This window comes from Triticum aestivum, chromosome 5D (genome assembly GCF_018294505.1).
Source record: "Triticum aestivum cultivar Chinese Spring chromosome 5D, IWGSC CS RefSeq v2.1, whole genome shotgun sequence".
NCBI classification, from domain to species: domain Eukaryota; kingdom Viridiplantae; phylum Streptophyta; class Magnoliopsida; order Poales; family Poaceae; genus Triticum; species Triticum aestivum.
The window spans coordinates 547,703,796-547,726,057 of NC_057808.1; the positions used below are offsets into that span (position 1 = coordinate 547,703,796).

Consider the following 22,262-nt stretch of genomic DNA (forward strand, 5'->3'; position numbering starts at 1 on the left):
TGACTTGTTATTATGATACCAATGATGAGTTATTTATTATTATGATCGATGATGCATGATCCTAAGTTATTATATGAGCATGATGAGTTATTTTATATATATATATATATATATATATATATATATATATATATATATATATATATATATATATATATATATATATATATATATATATAGGTGAAATGAACATGGATTAGATTCAAGTGGAAGCAACATGTGGTGCACATGAAAAGTACTACTAATCCAAACTAGATCAAGTTTGAATTAGTAGTACTTTCGACATGCACTACATGTTGCCTCCACTTGAATCTACTCCACGTACATTTCACCCACTGTTATATATAATAACTAATTATGGTCATAAAATCATATGATGAAAGTACTGTATATAAAACCACAACAAAAATAAGTTGTATTTCTAAAAATACAGGAAAAGTTAGCAGCAGCGCTTTTCAGAAGAAACGCTACTACTATTAGTAGCGCTTTTCCAATAAAAGCGCTACTGCTAACTAGATATAGCAGTAGCGCTCGCGCTACTGCTACTAGTTAGCTGTAGCGCCTTAGTGGTAGCGCTTGTACAAGCGCTACTGCTAGCTATAAAACAAGCGCTACTACTAGGATTTTCCCTAGTAGTGTTAATTTGTCACCTTCATATAAGTGTTCACACCCATCCCTAGTTTTAGAAACAAAAAAATTGCATGTTCACTCTGTTTTCTTGGCCTTCTAGGTTGTTTCAACACGTCTCAAAACAAAGCCAACCTAAACGCATACACACAAAAAACATGGGCAAATAAGAAAGTCATATAAGACCAAAGATATGCCTAAGCAAGGAAAAAGAAAAAAAAATCAAAGCGATCAAATCCGTGATAGACAAGCTACAACAAGAACATACCCACACCAACCATTTTATAACACCACAAGAACAATGTGGTTCTTCAACATCAACGCCTTTAGGAAGGGAGCGACGCTTGTGCACCCCCTCATCGGATCCAATCATCAAAGGCCAAAGTCTAGATTTTCGTTCAAAAGAACTAGTCTGAGCATATCCGAGCAATGCCTTCAACAAAGTAACGACGCAAAAACATTGCTATTGCCAGGTATGAACAACTCAGGCAAAATCCTAGGTTTTCACCTCAGAGCTAGAGATCGAGCATTTGAGAAGCGCCAGCATCAAAGTCAATCATGTGTTGTCTCCATCACTTTTCGGTGTCAAGCCGTGGTCCATAGACTGCATCTCACCGTTGAGGCGACCACCAAAACCGGAGAGAAGAACACTCGCGAAGACCTTGCGGTGGTATCACAATCTGCAACAAGGCCGCCGCCACAGGACGGAGTGGTCGTCACATGGACCAACATTGACGGCGAAGCACATCACCACTAGTTGCCATCTCGCCAAAGATAGCCTTGCTCAGACCAGTTGGCCAATGAGTCGACATGGACTGGTTAAGACCAAGGCAGATCAATTCGTGGCGCCGAAGCTTGCCTGGCTATGAGATCCACACCAGATCCATCTGGGACGGCCAGGAGGCAGGGATATGGCAGGGATGGTGAGGCGACCCCGGCTGGACACGCAGCAGGTGCACACATCCCGGAACAGACGCGGATGGAGCCCGTGTCATCGACAGCCCACTGGATCGAGGACTTGGTGGCCAACAACCATTACAGCTCTAGGGCCTTGCAACTGAGGGAGGGGCGAGAAAGATACCGGATACTCGAAAATTCCAAAATGAGCTCAAGATCCATGGAGCCCTTTATTTAAAAGTTCAAGATTAAAAAATTTAGGTTTCAAAAATTCTGAAAAAAAACATACATACGGATGTAAACTACTTGTCTGCAAAGTTTCATTGTGAAATACCTTTTTATGCAAGCTACACAAAAATGATATAATCATGTATTTTTAACACATCCACCATTCACTATAAAAGTACTACTCCCTCTGATCCGAAGTAATTGACACAACCTTGTACAACTCTGCGTCAATTAATTCGGATGGGAGGGAGTACATGATTTTGTTTTTTCAGCTCACATCAAAACGTATTTTGTGATGAAATTTCACACGCGTCTAGTATACATCTACAAGTACTTGCGTATTTTTTTTCAGATTGCTTTGAAACTTAAAAAGCTGGTTTTTTTAGCCCGAGTGCAAAGAAAACCCAAATATCTTGTGTGTGTGTGGGGGGGTGTGGGGGGGGGGGGGGGGAGGGGGACACGAATTAAAGAGCATATTACTCAGCAGAAATAATGGACCAATCTAGTCTATGACAACGGAACGGGACCAGCAGAGGTTGAGGAGGAGGAGCATGCATACCACCCACCAACGGGGGGGGGGGGGGGGGGGGGGGGGGGGCCGAATTCAAGAGCATATTACTCAGCAGAAATAATGAGCTAGGACCAATCTAGTCTATGACAACGGAACGGGACCAGCAGAGTTTGAGGAGCAGGAGTTGCCGGCTTGAGTACATGCATACCACCCACCAATTTCAGTCGACATACAGCACCCATGAAAATCGAGTTTGGCGCGCAGCTGTACCACCCACCAATTTCAGTCGACATACAGCACCCATGCACTGGTACTTGCAACGCATGGCCACCCACGAATTTAGTCGACGGACAGCACCATGCATGAAAATCAAGTTCCAACCACTTGCAAGTTGCAATGCATGCTTCCTTCCACGCGTGTATAAACTATAAAATACGATGCAGTTTGTGCCAAGACAAGAGCACTTGTTGCTGAGTTCTTGCGTTTGTGTGCACATAGTTACATACCACCATGGCGAAATCCTGGCTGCTGCAGTTCTGCTTGGCGTTTCTCTTGCCGGCGGCAAGCGCGACGTGCCACCCCGACGACCTACGTGGGCTGCGGGGCTTGGCTCGGAACCTCAGGGGTGGTGGTGCCGCCCACCTCCGCAGCGTATGGTCTGGCGCCTCGTGCTGCGATTGGGAAGGTGTGGGCTGCCATGGTGCCAGCGGCCGCGTCAGAGCTCGGCTCCATGGTCACGGCCTCGCGGGGCCCATCCCAGGAGCCTCCCTTGCCGGCCTCACAAGGTTGGAAGAGCTCTTCCTCGGCTCCAACTCTTTCGCGGGCACCCTTCCCGACGCGCTCTTCGGCCTTGCTGGGCTGCGGAGGCTCTCCCTCGCATCTAACAACCTCGCCGGTCAACTGAGCTCGCGCCTCGGTGACCTCAGAAACCTCACCTTGTTGGATTTGTCCATCAACCGCTTCTCCGGCCACCTCCCTGACAACATGTTCCATGACCTCATGTCGCTCGAGCATTTGGTTGCACACTCCAATGGCTTCTTCGGATCACTGCCACCGTCCCTGTCATCTCTCCGTGAGCTCAACCTCCGGAATAACTCTCTGTCTGGTCCGATTTCTCACGTCAACTTCTCTGGCATGCCGCTTCTTGCTTCGGTTGACTTGAGCGCAAACTACCTGAATGGGTTGCTGCCAGTTAGCCTTGCCGATTGCGGCCAGCTAAGGTCGCTCAGCCTTGCCAACAACAGATTGGTCGGCACCATCCCGTCCTGGATTGGTGAGCTTGACCACCTTCACTACTAGGATCTCTCAAATAATTCAATGGCTGGCAAGGTACCCAAGAGTTCGACACGACTCAAGGGCCTCACCACCGTTGTGGGCCATTCACCGGGTATGGCTTTCACTAACATGCCCTTGTATGAGAAGCGTAGCAGGCGCATACTCGGCCAACAACCAAATGTCATATCTGGAAGCCGCAACACTATCAGATCTGGGAGCAACAATGTTCTATCTGGGAACGACAACACCGTCATATCCGGGAATGACAATGTTGTAACCGGGAGCAACAATGTCGTATCTGGTAGCGGCAATGTCGTAACTGAGAGAAACCATTCGTAGGAGCGACAATGTCGTATCCGGGAGGAACAATGTCGTAACTGGGAGCTATAATGTTGTATCTGGGAGAAACCATGTCGTATATGGGAACAATAAAGTTGTAACTGGAGGTTAGTTATCTGTCAGTGGGTTGATTCCCTCTTACCTGACGGAGCTCATGTCCTTGTCCAAATTCAATTTAGTTCACAATTAGCTTGGTGCAGCCAATCGCGTACTTTGTAACTTCATGGGTATATCATCCTATTATACTACTTAAAATATCTATAAAGTGTTTTACATACACGCTGAACTGAACAGCAACAATGAGCGGCTTGCAGCCGACGTAGACCAAGCATGTTTGCTTGTCTGCAAATTTGCGTCGTGGATGTCGAGACGTGGTCATTATTGCACCTCTTATATTCTCTGTGACGTGTCATGCTTTCTTATATATGCTGATTGGGAAATGGATCATATGATGAATTATGCCTTCTTAAGTGTCAGCTAGCTATACACTTCTCTTGTGCAAGTGCCAATGTTATTACATGCATCAATGTGAAATGTCTGGATGAAGGAGATGGAACAATTCCAGACGGGGTCTCACATAACCCACATTTTCTTTTTGAAAAATTGTGAATCTTATTTGCTCAAAATGGAGCATCAAGAGGATATAAACACAATGAGCGCTCGCCCGGCCTCTACATAGATAGAATGCACACAACGCACACACATAAAAACAAGCCGGCAAATAGCAAAGTCATGTAAAACCAAAGTTATGCATAGACGGAGAAAAAATAAAAACCCATAGCGAACAGGTCTGCGATCGGCAAATTACAACAATGGCAGAGCCGCGCCAACCATCTCATGGCACCAAACAGACGACAAGGTTCTCCAACAACAACGCCTTTAGAAAGGGAGCGACGCTCAAGTGCCACCATCACCTGATCCAACAACTCAAAGCCAGAATCCACATATGTCAGTGCCTCGGTGGTGATGCAATACGGATGCTTGGCTAGGTGCACCTTGTAGTTCGTTTGTGGCTTGATTGTCTACACCTACGTAGTTTTCAATTAAATTAAAAAACCTTGTAACTATCTTAAAGTTTGATTATTACTTTGAACTAATGTGCATATAATTCTATGCCCAGTTCCTGGAAGACGCAAGGAGGGTTGCCAACATTAGCAGGGACATGGCCATGGCGAAGATCTTTGCAAGCCATGGTCGCCTAGGGTAGCCTGCTGGTTGGGGTTAATCTGACTACATGAGGTCTAGGTAGGAATGCAAATCAGTGGTGCAATGCAAGGGTTTACTTGTACATAGGTATTGCATATTTATAGCGAACCACAAGTGAGATGTATATGTGTATGTATGGAAACCGAAGTGCAAATACAGAAATAGCTATTATAAAATGGGTATCAACCTTCGATTTTGACAGTGGGTAATTATAACCTTTGCCCTAATTGTCACTAGAGGGTTGTACTAAATTCATGTTTTGGTCAATTCGTCCAAAAGTGCTTCTTCTCGGCGGCTGTCGGTGGGGGTCGCCTGGCCCCCTTCGCTGATCTGTGTGGCTGCGTGTGCCCAGTGGGCTTCCGCCGGTGCTCCTCTCCGGCAAGTTGGGATTGCGTGGCACGCCCCTTCTTCTACAGTAATTGAAGCAATCTTCTCGCCTTCAGCTCCGGGCCGATATCTGGCGGCCCTCTCGGCGATCCAACAGCAGCGGCTCGCTAGATCTGGGCGAGTGCGGTCAGATCCGGCTCTCCCATGGCGGTGGACTGTTGTGCCTGTTGGGGTGCTCTGGCTAGCGGTTGAGGTATGGCTAGGCAGTGCGGCCGTGCTACAGACTGTGTTCGGGTTCGGCCCGGCAACTCGTCCAGGCGGGATTCGGGACGGGGTGGTAGCCCTGCCCCCCCCCCCCCCCCTCCCCGGCTCCGGTGTTGCGGCGAGGATCTGCGGCTCCGTGGCGGTGCAACACAAGGTGGGTGCCAGATCTACTGGCTATGGCTCGTCTGTGGTTGCGGGCGACGAGGAAAGAGGTGTCCCTGCGTGGTGGTGGCACGGCCGCTGTGTCAGGCGTGTGGGGGCTAGCAGAAGTGCTTGTCGGCCTTAGGCGGCTACGTGGAGGTCATAGTCTGTGCTGCTATGGCGAAAGTCTTGTCGGTGCTTGCTGGTCGGCGGTGGCGGCACTCGTGGGCGTCGCTATCCTCCTTGGGGGTGTCGTCGTATTCATGTGCATCATCTACTTCTGTATCGATCTCTTCGGGTGAAAGCCTAGACCCACGTGTATCGTGCAACAATGTCGTGCATGTGGCATTTCTCCCTTTGGGGCGTTGCTTTGAAGGTCGGTGATCCTCCTCGGGGCTTCCCTTGGGCTGGACGTACACGCCACCACGGTTGGCAGGTGGTCAATCGGTGTGGCGAGTCGTTGGCATTGTGACTTGTGTGGCGACGACGATGGTGACGGGCGGAGCTGGGTCGCGGCTTGTCCTTCTGATGTCGGCGGTCCGGTGTGTCAACATGTCCATCTATGCTTGGTTCACACTATGACAGAGAAGTCGGAGCTTCGTGTGGCGGGGCCCCTGCGGCAACGATGACTCCATGAGGGTGGTTTCAGCGGACGGTGCTCTTTGAAAGTTGTGTTGGACTAGGTCGGTGCGTGGCTTGCAACTGTCGCCTGCGATGTGCATCGGCAAAATCGAAGCTGCCGGTCCTTGATGTCCGCGGTCGATTGTTTGGCTTCATGAAGATGCATGCAAACAATTTTTTTTGTCTGTTTTCTTTCCCTTTCTAATTTGATTGAGCCATTTAGATGTACAATAAGTAGGGCACATCTAGATCGAAAGAAAAATATTATGCGAACTACATCAATTCCACGTAAGAGCCGGGCAATATATTTCAGCCACGCTGGGACGTAGATCACATTATGCCAAATATAGAGGAAATGCCTCGTTGATTAATGCACTAGAATCAGTCAGAAGGAGCGAACCAACCAGTGGTTGGATGGTTAGAGGGACTGTAGTATCCCAGCCCGCCAGGGTTTAAATCCTGGTGTTCGCATTTATTCCTGTGATTTCGTAAATTTCAAGATGATCTGCTGGCTCAGTCTTTCGGAGGTGCTCATAGGGGTAGGGTGTGCGTGTGTGCGTTCATAGGGATGAGTGTATGCGCGTGTATATGAGCGCTTACGTTTGTACTGTGTTCAAAAAAAGAATCAGTCAGAAGAAAACTTTGAAAAATCATCCTCAAAATCATTTGTAGATTTATTTTTTGAGCAAAAAAAAACATTACAAGTTTTCTTCAGAATCACGGGGACTTTGATTCAATGGCAATGCTTCTGGGTATACAAATAATATCAGGGGTTGACATAGACCACGCATGACGTCTTTTGTCGAGCCCAGATGATGCTTTGGCCAAAGCGTGGGCTTCGACAATCGTCTCTCTCCGTTCATGCATGGCTGAACCCTGTAGTGCCCAAAAGCCTGAGCCAATGGTCAGCATGATTGTGGAGCAATCCGGTGCTACCTGCACTTGATTTAAATGAAGATTGAGTGCTAATGATAGCTTCCAAAATCCAAAGTAGTTGGATCGGATATCTTGTGTGGGCCCAGCCACAACTCTACCTTCATGTGACTCTATGCTTCTAAACTCCTCGACGATTGGAACATCTTTTTCTATGATCGCCACCGGGGTTGATCTGCTGCCTGGCGCGGGGCGGCAGGGCTAGTGCTCTGTGTGGCGGGTGGTGGGCAAGAGGTGGATGGGAAGGGGATGAGAGGTGGAAGGCAACATGCGCCAAAGTGGAAGATGACCCGAAACTTCACTCGCACCACAAGTATCATGGATGGAGTGCACTTCAAAATTGGTTTCCAAACTATAAATACGGAGCGCTAGCTAGGGCAAATATGGAGCGCCCTCCACTGATTTTAGCAATACAGTTCGCTTTGGCGACTCTGCTAGTGTAGTTTTTCTACCCGGGTCCGGCTCCTCTGCAGTAATGTTATTACTGTACGCATGTTGTTGCTCTCAAAATCTACCGTTGGTTTCGTTCCAAAGGCTCGCTTTCATCTGCCTTAATTATGTTATTAATAAAAGAAACTGTAACGATGCTTGAAGAACGGCAGTCCTCCTCCGGCTGCTCGTGCCGGCCAGCTTAGCTGTCAGTCGTGCGAAATTGTGAGTTCTTGTAGCCCTACGATTGTTGTCTGGAGCTACCATGGAGAAGAAACCTAGCTGGTTAACTAGTGGATTGGTCTAACAAATGCTGCAGGTCTGGTCTCGGTGTCCTGTTTTGGTAGTCGCGTGACGCCTTGTCCGCGTTCGCAAGCTCTCCACATACGACGGCGCCGGCCCCGTGCGTGCTGATTTCACCTAATGGACAACCGACCTGTTATGGAGATCGGGAGCTTTTGGTGACAATGCTTGCTGTAAGAGTCCCCCCTGCAACTTCTTCTTATCTGCCAAGAGAAGAGTAGTTGGATCGGATATTCTTGTGTGGGCCCTGCCGTAACTCTACCTCCAACTTCTTCTTATCTCATTTGTGACTTGCATTTTGTCAAACACTCATAAAAGAGAGCATTAATCTATGCTTGCCTGTGTTCTTGGAGTTGCAAGAGGGCTCTGATAATGTTGAGGACCCAAAGGACTTCATGCATGGATGATGAAATGGATGAATGAATGCGGGCATGCTCGAATGGAACTACAGTACTATTTACCTTTCTATTTGTATCTAAAGTTTGAAATACTTGCATCGTGTACTCTTTCCTTGCTGAACTATGTGAGGTGTGAAGTACCATGTCACTGCAGCAATCGGACGTGCTTATATATTTTCTTTGCTAAACTATGTGAACTGTGAACTACTACTGTGAATAGTATACTGACGATCCAATTCAGGTGCTATAATAAACTTACAAGCAAAAACAGCCTAAATTACATACTGAAGATCCAATTATATATAGACAATAGAGATTTGAGTACAATCTTAAACTGCAGATATTAAGAAACTGGAGCAGAGTAGAGTGTGTTTCTGTGATTACCACTGCCTAGCAAATACACGACGAGGCGCAAGCATAAGACAGAAACCCCAATAAGACGGAAGCACAAGATCATTTGCACAGTGAGTTCCAGAATAAGCAAACAATCTTTCTCCTGCTCCATCAGAAGATTACCAACAAAAACCATCTGGTACATTCACACATTCAGTTCATCAATGAACGGCCCAATCCCGCAAAAAAAGACATTGATCCAAGGTGACGCTTTAAAGTACCAACATAGTACCCAAGTTATACCTGACAGTATGTCTCATTTATCAGCAGGTAGTTGAAACCCATGTAACCATTCTACTGCTGCATCTACCGACACAAACGGATGACAAATGCAACCCCATTGTTCACCACAATACAACCAGGAGTGTCAACACCATGCCAATGCAGGTCAATTGTACTTGAACACAAAACATTGGTCCCAAAGTCAGGAAACCATTAGAGTTACAGAACCAGTTGCTAACTGAAATAAATGCCGGATCAGGTCTTGTGCAAACTAGACAATAATCCTGCAACGGGATTACTAGCCAGAACCATAAATTAAATTGGGGAATACCCATAGGCTACTTAGTAGGCTGCAGTCAGGAGGGAGCACCATACCATAGTAGATGGGGAAAACTGTGTCTTTTAGCACTGGCTGACCAAGATCGACGGCAGTCCAAGTTTCATCAGGACCTTCAGATAGCCTGGCAAAATAAATGCAGTTACTCTTTCCTCCCCATCTTTCCGGGCTCATGCAAGAAAATGTAGGATTCCTCCTATCGACGCTAACAAACAGAGCATGATTTTCCAGCTTCTCCAGCTTCACCCACTCAGCTGGTTCAACAGAAAAGTCGAGGCGGAAGACCTTAATGGTTGTGTCAACTGAGCCATTCAATTCGCCATAGCTTAACACTTGGTCAACCATGAGAAGCATGTCACCACAGACCACTAACCATGAATGAAGAGGCGCAAACTCCAATTTAATTGCAACTTCTTGCATGCTGAACTGAGGCGTCAAGTGTATAGTGTGGAGCCTCATAAGACCATCTATGACAAAGATATCACCTTTGAAGAACACAATCTGATAGATGTTTTCACGATCAAGAGCAAGAGGGTGCTCTGACCAGGAGTTTGTTCCAACCTGCCACTCAAACATGGAAGCTTTCGAGCAAAGGAGGAGGCGAGAGTTGGGTGAATTTAGTGGAGCTGTAAGGATGCCTATGCCACATAAGTACCCAAGTCTGTTGTTGGGTGGGAGTTTGGGGGGCTTCACCTTGGTACCAGTGTACACATTGACAAGGAGGCAGTGCTCCTCGTAGGAGAAGATAAGATACCCATATGAGCAACCCAAATAGTGCATTGTATTTGGATTATTTTCAGACACTGAACACACAAGGGATAAGTTTTTCTTGCTGGGATCGCTGAGCTGCCATTTGCAATTAGACAAAAGGATGGGCTTGATACCGCTGCTATGTGGACGAACATAAGGACCGTCTGGTTTCAAGTGGAATGGCGGGAAGCCGAATGTATACACAGAGGGAAAGGTAGAGACTGCAGCGCGCCAAGAGCGGCAGGTGCCAGCGAAAGCAAGGAAGTCACGGAATGAGTTAAAGAGAGCAATGATTTCATGAAGCAGGCTGTCCAGGAGATCTGCACAAACATAAGGTCCAGATATAGCCAAGGAGGTAGAGGCTGAGGCTGAGGCGAGGCAGGTGTTCTTAGAGGGCCTCTCTACAGTAGCAACTTCTCTGCCACATAAAAATTCAAGAATAGATCAAAATAAAGAACTGAAACATAATAGAGTTAATAAATATTTTAGGAGTTAATAGACTACAAGAAATGAGCAAGTTTTAACTGAACAATAAGACAAATGGGAGTGTCAACTGGGACATTCCAAACTTCAATTAGAAGAAACTACTCGAGAACAACCTACACCTTGATATATATTTTTTCTACAATAGCATAACTGTAAGATCTTCAGTGTGCCAACGCTATGTACAATTGTATATCTTCAAATCATGACAGAGGGTGCCTTGTAGAGTATCCTCAAAATAAATAGCAATAAGTGATGATTTTCCTTAACGCAAAAGTGCAATACGATGCTCCCGTTCTTCTAGAAAACTTTTATGTGATCATTTACTTATGTGTGATTCACTTGATCATTAAACAGATGTAAGCTTGGTTCATAGCAGCGCCATGACCATGAGAAAGACCAAACTAACAAGAGACCATACACCATATACACTGGATCCAACCCAAGCGCGCAATAAACTGAATCACATCAAGTGATGAAATCAGAGACTCTCTTTGCTGATTCTACTTTGGATCCAACCCAACCACACAATGAACAGAATCACATCAAGTGATGAATATACATTTCCATAACACAAAAAGGATAATAATCCCTCCACTGTTTACGTGGGCAACCTTGATAAAAAAAATTATGCCTTCTCAAAAATCATTCACCATAAAAGTATCCATCAAATCACATTTGATGTCGAGTTTCAGTTCATGACTTAACCAAGTGAGCACAGTTCAAGGCAGCAGCAAAAAGTTATCCTTTTAGTAATAGTCGTCTACGTTGTAATGAAGTTATTAATAACTAATCCGAGTGAACTTGCTCCATATTACATTTGTTAGTACAAACGCAAGAAATCAGAATAGTACCAGGCCGACACACCTTGTAGACAAGTTGGTGGAGATCCAGATTCAGGGTAGAGCAAGAATACCCTAAATTTCACTACGAAATAGATCCAAATCCATGAACTAACTACCTCTACTAACCCACAAAAATAACCTAAACTTCACTACGAAACCAGCGAGCATGATGACTGACCCTAATTTCTAATTTCGATGCACCACCCTAATCAAGATGTGCAAGAGAAAAGAGAGACGGGGAGAGGGTGAGGGTGCAGACCTGGAGATGAGAGTGGCGTCTGCCAGCGGCGAGGGTTCGGCGCCCTGCTGCGGCGGCCGCGCTCTTCCGCGGCGGCGGCGGCGGCTTCCGGCCATGCGGGCGAAGCACTACTTTTTTTTCTTGAGCGTTCGGGGGCGCACCAGTTGCCACTCCCCTTCTCCTCTCTTTGGAGAGCTTTGATGGCTTGGCTAGTATGGACCTTAGCCTGCAGACAAAAGAGGCCCACTTCATTTTTTTTCTTTCTTACAGATTATAAGAGGCCGAAAACTCTTCTAGAAAAACAAGAGGCAGGAAACAATTAAAGAACTTTTTGACAACTTAAGGATAGTACAGAGTACTATAGTAGTACAACATGATGTATTTAGTGAAAATTTATGAACCGCAGTCACAAAGAAGGACCTCAAAAGAAGGAAAATTAGAAAGCCTCATCTTCCTCGTTGTTGTCCGCCGGTGACCACTACCATATCCTCCCCGCCACCCTAGCCTAGGTGCCGATGTCACTTCCTTGTATGATCCCTTGCTATGCATTTTAAAAAGTTCTAGGTTTTTGTTCCTTGGGTCGGCGCAACTCTGTGGAAACAGAAGCGAGAAGGTGGTTGTGGTGTCATGTTGCTCATTTTGACATCACACAATTGTTGTAAAAAAATGACCACTAACGAATAAACTTGAAGCCAACCATTCTTGCAGCTGTACACATGATTTTTATAGAACCTTCTACATGGTCGACCAACTGGGGTGTACCACATGAAGCCGCTCGCCAGCCTTAAAGGTCAAGCCTATGGCATGGGTTGTCATCGAGCAAAAAAGTACTAAAAATTTGCGATGATTTCTTGAGTTTTCAATCAAGGATTTGAATATAAGTGACAATGTAAGTCTTTAGGTCTTCATTTCTCAGCAACAAGAGGTGTGCAATATCTCTTTACTTCTCATTTACTCACTTTTGTCCTATATGAGCATTTGAGATTTTTTTTGTTGTGTGAACCATGAAGTTACTTTTAATTTAAACAATTTTCCGCGAGGGCCTCTTAGGGGCTCTCCGTGTCCATGATGGGTAAATTTTCTTGCAACAGTTGTACGTATCAATGGGTGTCTTATTATCACAATAGTTTATTTGATTGTTATTGGGGTTTCTAGTGTTAGCTTTTCTCGATCCCGTTGTAATGTGTCTTATCTTATCTACAAGCACAAATTTAATACACAACCAGACTTGTATTAACCTATGTGTAGTGCAAGAGATGTTCGTCACTACTACCGACTAGCTCGAGGTTTGATCCCATCGATAAGGAGCTAATGGAGCACCTGGAGGCAAAAGTCGGGGATAACGGCCAGGGTCAGATCTCACCCTCTGATTGATCATTTTATACCCATCATGGAAATTAGGGAAGGGGTATGGTACACCGATCCTTGGATTCTTCTAGGTTAGGCGCATATAAAAATGTCTGCTTTTCATCGGCGTGATCGCTGTGCTTCTTCATTGCGGCATGTGATTGTGCCTTTGTGCAGGTGTAGAAGTGGATGACAGGACCAAATATTTCTTATTCCTTCCTTCCAAGCCGTGCAGGCACTGGACCGAGGAAGCATCGCAGGATTGACACGGAGCCCGGAGTGAGCGTGGCATGGCACAAAACTGCTAATACACTACCATGTAAGGTCGAAGGCTGACATATAGATTGGGAGAAGACGTTCGTGTTGTGCATTGAGTATGGTGACGAGAGGATGGATACCAAGTGGGTTATGCACCGGTATCATGTTGACGACGACCATAGTGTGAAGGAAGTAGGGCTCATGGTACGCAAAATCTACAATCAAACAAGGCAGCTGTAGCCCCACTCGGCCTCACTGTTATTTCGGCAATCCCTAAACGAAGGAAGGCTAGAGCAGGGGAAAAACTACTTGTCATCATTTAAGGGTGGTTATCACTGTTTGTTGGGTTTCTTCGTTTTTCTTTGTTTTTTGGTTCATTTTTATTGGTTTCTTTTTTGTCGAACACACCTTAACTGTGTTTTCGGTATACATTCAACATTTTTCGTTTACATTAGAAACATTTTTAACTACATGATTGACATTTTTTGAAAACCTATATCTTTTATGTCTACTTTTTCCCATACATATGGTATATTTTAGGTATATGTCTAATGCATTTTTTCAAATACAATATGAACTTTTATAATACATGTTTAACATTTTACTATACACATTTAACATTTTTCAAATGCTTATTAACATTTTTTTCTATACACATTTAACATTTTTAAAATGCTTGATTAACACTTGTCAGATACTTATTTAACATTTTTTCAAATGCTTGATTAACATTTTTTAAATACATGATCAACTTTTTTCACACACACACATTGTATATTTTTGCATACCTTTTTCATATACATGAGAAACATATTCTCTATACACATTTAACAATTTTCAAACATTTCAAATACAATATTAACATTTTTTCTATACACATTAAACATTTTTAAATGCTTGATTAACACTTGTCAAATACTTATTAACATTTTTTGCAAATACTTGATTAACATTTTTTAAATATATGCTCAACTTTTTTCACACACACATTGTACATTTTTGCATACTTTTTTCATATACATGAGAAACATTTTCTCTCTACGCATTTAACAATTTTCAAATGCTTGGTTAACATTTTTTTCAAATGTTTTATGTAAAGTGTTTTTATAATATATTTATTTAGAATATTTGGAAGTATGAACAAAAGCAAAAATAAGAAAGCAAAAAAGTTTAAAAAATGTTATGGTCTCCCACATGCCTGGGTCTGCCCATCTCGCGACCCCCTTGACGCTAGGCTTCACTATGCCTTATTATAAGCAAGAGACATAGCGGTGCCCGGTGATGAAGATCCCTCCGAAGCCCTCCTAGGCAGGTGGACAACTCGAAGGCCCTGACCGAAATATTCTATTCTACGTTCATACCCAAGGATAGAGCGCATTCTTATCAATCACACATGGGCAATGTTTCTAGACTGGTCTAAATAGGACAATCTAGGGCATGGCTCTGTTGTTTTTTCCCTGGATTCATTGCTTTTGTTTTTTCTTTTCCGGTTCTTTCTACTCTCTTTCCCCATTTTTTCCTTTTTCTTTACCATGATCTTTGTTAGGATAAGTCAATTTGAAGCCACTCTTGGAGGCACCTCTCATGTTGATCCAGCTCATGCTCAAGTGACAAAAATCTTGAGGTCAAACTCATGGTTGTTCATCATAGGGACATAGATAATACCAGGACATGATTTTTACATTTTGTTAACACCGTTTTAATGCACAAACATATTTTTAATTTGCATTTTCTAAATGACAGACTACTTTCTTCCATTCAAAAATATATTTTTAAAACTGTCAGAAAACCGGGTCGCATGTTTCCAAATTGGTTCCCCCCAAAAAAGGGTTTTCAAACCAGTTTTTTCTAGCAACGGGCACACATTTCTGGGCGCCCCTATGTCTTGCTTTAAGCGAGACAGGGGGAAGCTCTCACGTCGCGGGGAGCCAAAGATAGGCCGGCCCAGCCGCGCGGCAGGCCACGGCTTGTTGTTTTTGTTTTCTATTCTCGTTTTTTGCTTTGTGTTTGTACTTTCCTTTACACTTTAAAACATTGTATATGTATATTAAAAAAACTCTTCAAAAACACATTTAAAAAATGCTGGACAAGTATTTAAGAAATGTTGAATAAGGATGAAAAATTGTTGAACAAGAATTTGAAAAATGTTGAACAAGAATTTGTAAAATGTTGAACAAGTATTAGAAAAGTTCAAAAAATATTTTTAAAATGTTGAATAATTATAAAAAATGTTGAATGGGTATTAAAAATGTTGAAAAAGTATTTGACAAATGCTCAATAGTTATTAATAAATGTTGAACGAGTATATGAAAAATGTTGAATACATATTTTAAAATGTTCAATAACTATTAAAAATGTTGAATAAGTATTAGAAAATTTTAAATAAGTATTTGAAAAATATTGAACAAGTATTTGAAAATGTTTAACAAGCATTCGGACAATGTTGAACATGTATACAATTTTTTTATCACTTATTAAAAAAAGTTTTTCACATATGTGAAAAAGTAGAGTGAAAATAAAAACAAACATAAAAAACAAAAAATGGAGAAGAAAAAAGAAAACCAAACAAAAAATGGAGAAGAAAAAAAGAAAACCAAACAAAAAACATAGGAAAACGAAGATAACCCTGTCAAAAAAAGTTCAACAATGTAACATGAGAATGAGATTGACATCTAAGGACGCAAGTGTATATGTGCAAGCATAAAGTAATGAACTTACTTTTCGAAGCAAGGCACGATAAAGTTGTGCTTGTCTCGAGGACTTGGAAGAATTGTCTTGTGGAGGTAATTTGCCATTAGACACTGACCTTTATCAGAATCAACATTGCCACAATGCATGATATACGGATCAAGGAAGGCAACTTCTTCACTCCGGAGTAATGGATTTGTAGCATGCCATAGCGACCAAAGCCTCATTAAAGATGGATTGACTACGTCGACGTTGAAAATATTGTCGTTGACAACATTATCAAATGCGAGATATATTTTATCAGCAGGGAACACGTTGACAAATCCAACAACCTCTATAACTTTGGCGGTGTAACACATCTCACCCTTTCGTGACCTAGCTACTACGTCTTTGTGTAGAAAATGAATTTCAATGCTTAGTGCTCTCAACTTGTGTTCATGTAACATCGGTTCACCAGGCATAAACATTCGCCATAAGCGCGAACTAGTATGAATATTCACCACATTTTTCTTCTGGTGCCTTACCGGCGGTAGGTTCATTAGCTGATTTCTTCTTTCCCTTCCTGTCATTTTTACGACGCTGAGCTGAGGGGTCCATAGAAGATGCTTCTCCGGAATCCATTTGTTGCATTTGCTAAAATTTAGTGTTGCAATTATGAGTCATAAAGCATAAAAAAAATTAGTGCTAAAATTTTGACATGACCTTTGCTAACAAGAGGACATAGTGAGTGCCAAAAATTCGGCAAAACGGAAACTAATCGACGTTTCGCGAAAACATTGGCACTCATGTCAGAACCTGCGACTATAAGCCAGCACACTAGAAGGGGTCCTAGGCACAAAAATTGCAGAAAATTTCAACATGACCTTTGCTAACAAGAGGACATAGTGAGTGCCGGAAATTCGGCGAAACGAAAGTTAATCGAAGTCTCGCGAAAACATTGGCTCTCATGTCATAACCTGCAACTATAAGCCAACACACTAGAAGGGGTCCTAGGCAAAAAAATTGAAGAAAATTTCAACATGACCTTTGCTAACAAGAGGACATAGTGAGTGCCAGAAATACGGATAAACGGAAGTTAATCGACCTCTCACGAAAACATTAGCTCTCATGTCATAACCTGGGACTATAAGCCAACACACTAGAAGGGATCCTAGGCACAAAATTAAAGAAAAAATCAACATGACCTTTGCTAACAAGAAGGCATAGTGAGTGCCAGAAATTCGACGAAACGGAAGTTAATTGATGTTTCACGAAAACATTGGCACTCATGCCATAACCTGCGATTATAAGCCAACACACTAGAAGGGATCTTAGGCACAAAATTAAGAAAAGTTCAACATGACCTTTGCTAACAAAAGGACATAGTGAGTGCCAGAAATTCGGTGAAATGGAAGTTGACGTTTCAACACATTGCCACTCATGTCATAACCTACGACTATAAGGCAACGATACTACAACAGATCTAATACACACTACTCAAATATAATCCATGCTAAATGTCGATCAAAATGCAGTTCTATTTACCCTAAATACAAATAACACTAAGAAACATTTGCATGTACTTTTAAACTACTAGTATTTACCCTAAATACAAATTTGACCATGGATACCAAAGAGGTGCGGCTCTTGATTTTAGAAGGCAGCGCGAGGTCTCCGATGTTGGCGGGGGAGGTTGACATGGCCGCAGGGCACCTATCCATCGAGGTAGAGCTCTGCGGTGCCGGCGACGACGATGACGACGGCGATGATGAGTTGCCTCCTTTGGTGTTGGAGGAGGAGGCCATGCCCGCGGTGGCACGAGGAGGGGCAGGGCCGCGTGGAGCGGTGGCGACAACCAGGGGCGCGTCTGCGAGGAGCGGCAGCGACGACGAGGGGCGTGGCGGTGACTCGGGTGAGATTTGAGGGGGAGGAAACGAAGCGGGGGGGGGGGGGGGGGGGGGGGGGGATGCCTATTTTGGGGGCGAATCGGTTTTTGGGTCAAAATTGAACTGATGGAAATATGCCCTAGAGGCAATAATAAAATGGTTATTATTATATTTCCTTAATCATGATAAAGGTTTATTATTCATGCTAGAATTGTATTGACCGGAAACTTAAATACATGTATGGATACATAAACAAATAACGTGTCCCTAGTGAGCCTCTACTAGACTAGCTCGTTGATCATTTATGGTTAAGGTTTCCTAATCATAGACATGAGTTGTCATTTGATAACGGGATCACATCATTAGGAGAATGATGATGGACAAGACCCATCCGTTAGCTTTGCATATGATCGTTCAGTTTATTGCTACTGCTTTCTTAATGTCAAATACATGTTCCTTCGACCATGAGCTCATGCATGCAACTCCCGGATACCGGAGGAATACCTTGTGTGCTATCAAACGTTACAACATAACTGGGTGATCATAAAGATGCTCTACAGGTATCTCCGAAGGTGTCTGTTGAGATGGCGTGAATCGAGATCGAGATTTGTCACTCCGTGAATCGGAGAGGTATCTCTGGGCCTTCTCGGTAATACACATCACTAGAAGCTTGCAAGCAAAGTGAGTAAGGAGTTAGTTGCAAGATGATGTATTATGAAACGAGTAAACAGACTTGCCGGGTAACGAGATTGAACTAGGTATAGAGATACCGGCGATCGAATCTCGGGCAAGTACCATACCGACAGACAAAGGGAATTACGTATGTTGTCATAAAGTTTCAACCGATAAAGGATCTTGGTGGAATATTGAGGAATCAATATGGGCATCCAGGTCCCGCTATTGGTTATTGACCGGACAGGTGTCTCGGTCATGACTACATACACTACAAAAAAAGACACATCCGTGACATTTTGGGCCGAACGAATTTTTTTTCTGTCATACTTATGACACTTCTATGACGATAATTGTGACAAAACCCGGTATCATCATAGATGTGGTGGGGTCCTACTTCTATGACAAAAAATCATGACAGAAAATGGGCTTTTCGTCCTGGGAGGGCCGGAGACGCAGCTGCATCACATTCTTCGGGCCGTCCATGACGGAAAAAACCGTGGTAGAAGTGAGGGCGAGGAAAATATCGGGGTGTTCCCGGTTACGGTGGGTGGTCGGGGCCGAGCGATCCGCGTTTCTCTCATACACGCACGCGCGTGGGTGCGAGGTGTTGAGCTCTAACTGAACCCGAGCGAGGCGTTGGGCTCTAACTGAACCCGAGCGATTGCACTGCAGGCTACGCGTTACTGAACCCGAGCGATCGATCAATGGCTGTTAACTGAACCCGATCGAGTGATTCCTTCGCTACTGCTGCTAACTGAAGCCGATCGATGCTGCCTCTGGATGAACAGTGAGCGTTGCTGGGGGGGTGGGGGTGGGGTTGGATGAACAGTTCCCGATGGGGGTGGATGAACAGGACCCCGTGGTGTTGCCTCTGGATGAACAGGACCCCGATCGATCGAGCCGGTTGGGGCTGGATGAACAGGACCCCGTGGAGGGCTGGATGAACAGGACCACCCCGTGGAGGGCAGGATGAACAGTAAACGGTGGAGGGCTGGATGAACAGTAGCCCGTGGATGGGTGGTTGAACAGGAGCCTGTGGAGAGGGCTGGTTGAACAGTTGCCAGTGAAGTAGCGCGCGGTGGAGGCTGGATGAACAGGAGCCCGTGGATGAACAGTCGCAGGTGGAGGCAGGAGGAGGTCGACCGTGGATGAACAGTAGCCCGTGGAGGCTGGAGGGGGTCGACGGTGGAGATGAACAGTATCCCGTGGAGTCCCGTTTTGCGGTACGCCACACCCCTCCTGTTGGGGATATAACTATTAGGTATGACCCGCCCAGGAGGGGCCGGGTTATACCTATGGCGATTCATGAAGCCCAAGACAGCTTTGTAGATGGCGGTTCACTTAAGGGCCCAAGGCCCGAAGGCGATTCAAAGCCTGTAGAGATAAACCGCCATATGTATGTAACTTGTATTGTAAGTTAGGATGGTTAGAGACCGAGCCGGACACTGTTTATGAGCCGGCCGGGACTCTGTGAACCGCCTTGGGCGTCAACCTCTGTATATAAAGGGACGACCCGGCGGCGGCTCAGGGCAAGTAACATCAACTCGAGAGCTAGGTTAAGCGGATTCGCTCCCTGGTTATCGAGACATAAGCAATCCCACTCAAAACTGCATCGTAGGCTTTTACCTTCACGGTAAGGGGCCGAACCAGTATAAACCTCGTGTCCCTTGTCCCGATTAACCCCTTCTTGCTTCCTAGTTGCGATGGCTCCACGACTAAGTCCTTTTGCTAGGACATCTGCCGTGACAATTCCACGGCAGTTGGCGCCCACCGTGGGGCCAGCGCACGGTGGATTTGAGTTCTTGAAGGGCAGCTTCGAAGGGCTCAAGGGATACGCTGTGGGCCAGATGACCAAGAGTCAACACGGCAAGCTCTACACGACGATGCAGGCTGGGGTCCCGACGCCGGCTCGGGTCCCCTTCGGCGGAATTCATGTCTTCATTGGCCGGATTGGCGAGCCTGGCCCTGAGCCGGACATCTGCACCAACATCATCGAGACGGCTCAGCGTGCGAGACCCGCCTAGGCTCCGCCCTCCATGAAGCATGCCTTCGTGGGATGCATCCATGGAGGGGAATTTTCTGAAGGATCCGTGTTTGGCGGTGAGACGGCCATCTATTCTGATGATGAGTCGTCCATGGGTGAGATGGATTCATTGTATCAACTACAAGACGGCGGGCTTGGGGGCTATTCCGACGGCAGCAGTATTCCGGACCCCTTTAAGCCACCGAGCAGAGTAGGAATCTTCATGGCTGGCACTCAACCCGGTCAAAACTCTACGGCCACGGCGGCAATCACCTTCGGGTCAGCGACGGCCGGGGCAGGAGACCATGTGCGCCCGCCGGCTCAGGTGCTGATCGATCTCACGGATAGGCTGACAACCCTGTTAACCGCCACGGTTAATCCGGCGGACCAGGCTGAGCATGATGCAGAAGTGGCACAGTTACGTGAGGAGATAACACAAGCTAAGGAAACCCTAGCAGCCGAAGACGCCAGATTGGCCGCAGAGCGGGCGGCTTTGGATGTTCGAGCTCAGCAGCTTCAGTCCGAAGCATTCCAGCTCACAATGAATATGAATGCATAAAACGAGGTCATGAGGAGAAGGCACCAGAAGTATCAATCCCGCTCCGGTTTATGATCCTCGAAACCTTTTCCATACACCCGGTGCAGGGCCCAGTAACTCGCCGGGCACAGACCGAGTTGTAGCCCCCAGAGCTAGGATGCCGGTTCAACCACAAGTGATGGAACCTCCTCGTGTGAATACTGCCCCACCTCGTTATGTGCCAACACCATCGGGTCATTATTCTAATCCTTTGGAGAACGTGGTCGCTGCGGCGGCTAGACTGTCGGCTCTCCCAGTGGAGGGCGACTCTCCGACGGCGATCGAAACACGAAGGGTCAGAGAACTTCTTCAGACGGCTCTGGCGCAGCAGGAGGCATACTCTTATAGTCGAGACATGATTCACTCAAGCCCTCGCCCAAGCGGGAGCCCGAGTTATAGCAGGCATATGGACTCGGCGGCAGTTTCAAGCAACGCCCGGCGCCGTGACCAACCGTGCGGACGTGATGGAGCCCCTAACTTGGTTGATCAGGACAGGATAAGCCAAGAGGCTGAGCGGGCGGCTCAGCAGGCGGCTGAGCAGGTGGCTCAGCAGGCGGCTTACCAATCTTTTCTGGTTTATCCAGCAACTTGTATTGAGGCAGGTGCAACCACGAGAACCGGAGGTGTCCCGTGCTTAGTACCAGCACTGCATAATGAGCGTTTGCCCAAGGATTTTAAAGGGCCCCGAAAGGTGCCTAATTACACGGCTGACTTACAGCCCAGGGCATGGATTGAAAGCTATGAGATGGCCATGGAGTTGCTGGAGGTCAGCGACGCGGTGATGGCCAACTACTTCACTATGATGCTGGATGGAACGGCTCGTACCTGGCTAAAAGGACTGCCACCTAATTCCATTGGTTCCTGGGCCGAGTTAAAAGCCCGGTTCATTCAGAACTTCAAAGATACATGCAAGCAGCCTATGTCGATTGTGGACTTGACTAATTGCAAGCAAGAGGAAGGTGAGTCCACGACCCATTGGGTGCGCTGGGTGAAGGAGATAATACATTCATCCGATAAGATGGATGCCGGCTCTGTAGTCTTAATGTTGGAGAAGAATTGCCG

The 22,262-nt window shown here is 45.4% G+C and overlaps 1 protein-coding gene and 1 pseudogene across 2 annotated transcripts; one reads left to right on the top strand and one right to left on the bottom strand.

The window, feature by feature from the left end:
- The first annotated feature begins 2,746 nt into the window (after nucleotides 1-2,746).
- LOC123123735 (phytosulfokine receptor 1-like) lies at nucleotides 2,747-3,989 on the top strand (annotated as a pseudogene).
- A 5,226-nt stretch (nucleotides 3,990-9,215) lies between these two features.
- LOC123123736 (uncharacterized) lies at nucleotides 9,216-11,959 on the bottom strand. 2 transcript variants are annotated; one of them, XM_044544331.1, is made up of 3 exons: nucleotides 11,789-11,959; nucleotides 9,825-10,619; nucleotides 9,216-9,575 (listed from the first exon to the last, which is right to left on the bottom strand). In XM_044544331.1, the coding sequence occupies exons 1-3, from the start codon at nucleotides 11,881-11,883 to the stop codon at nucleotides 9,413-9,415; spliced, it is 1,053 nt and encodes a 350-aa protein (XP_044400266.1). In that variant the 5' UTR covers nucleotides 11,884-11,959; the 3' UTR covers nucleotides 9,216-9,412. The 2 variants fall into 2 exon arrangements, with proteins under 2 accessions (XP_044400266.1, XP_044400265.1); XM_044544330.1 differs by having other exon boundaries at nucleotides 9,216-10,619.
- Nucleotides 11,960-22,262: the final 10,303 nt, after the last annotated feature.

Coding starts and splice junctions, on each gene's coding strand:
- LOC123123736 (XM_044544330.1), bottom strand. CDS start 11,883: ATGGCCGGAAGCCGCCGCCGCCGCCGCGGAAGAGCGCGGCCGCCGCAG. Junction 10,620..11,788: donor GACGCCACTCTCATCTCCAG/GTCTGCACCCTC, acceptor TTTATGTGGCAG/AGAAGTTGCTACTGTAGAGA.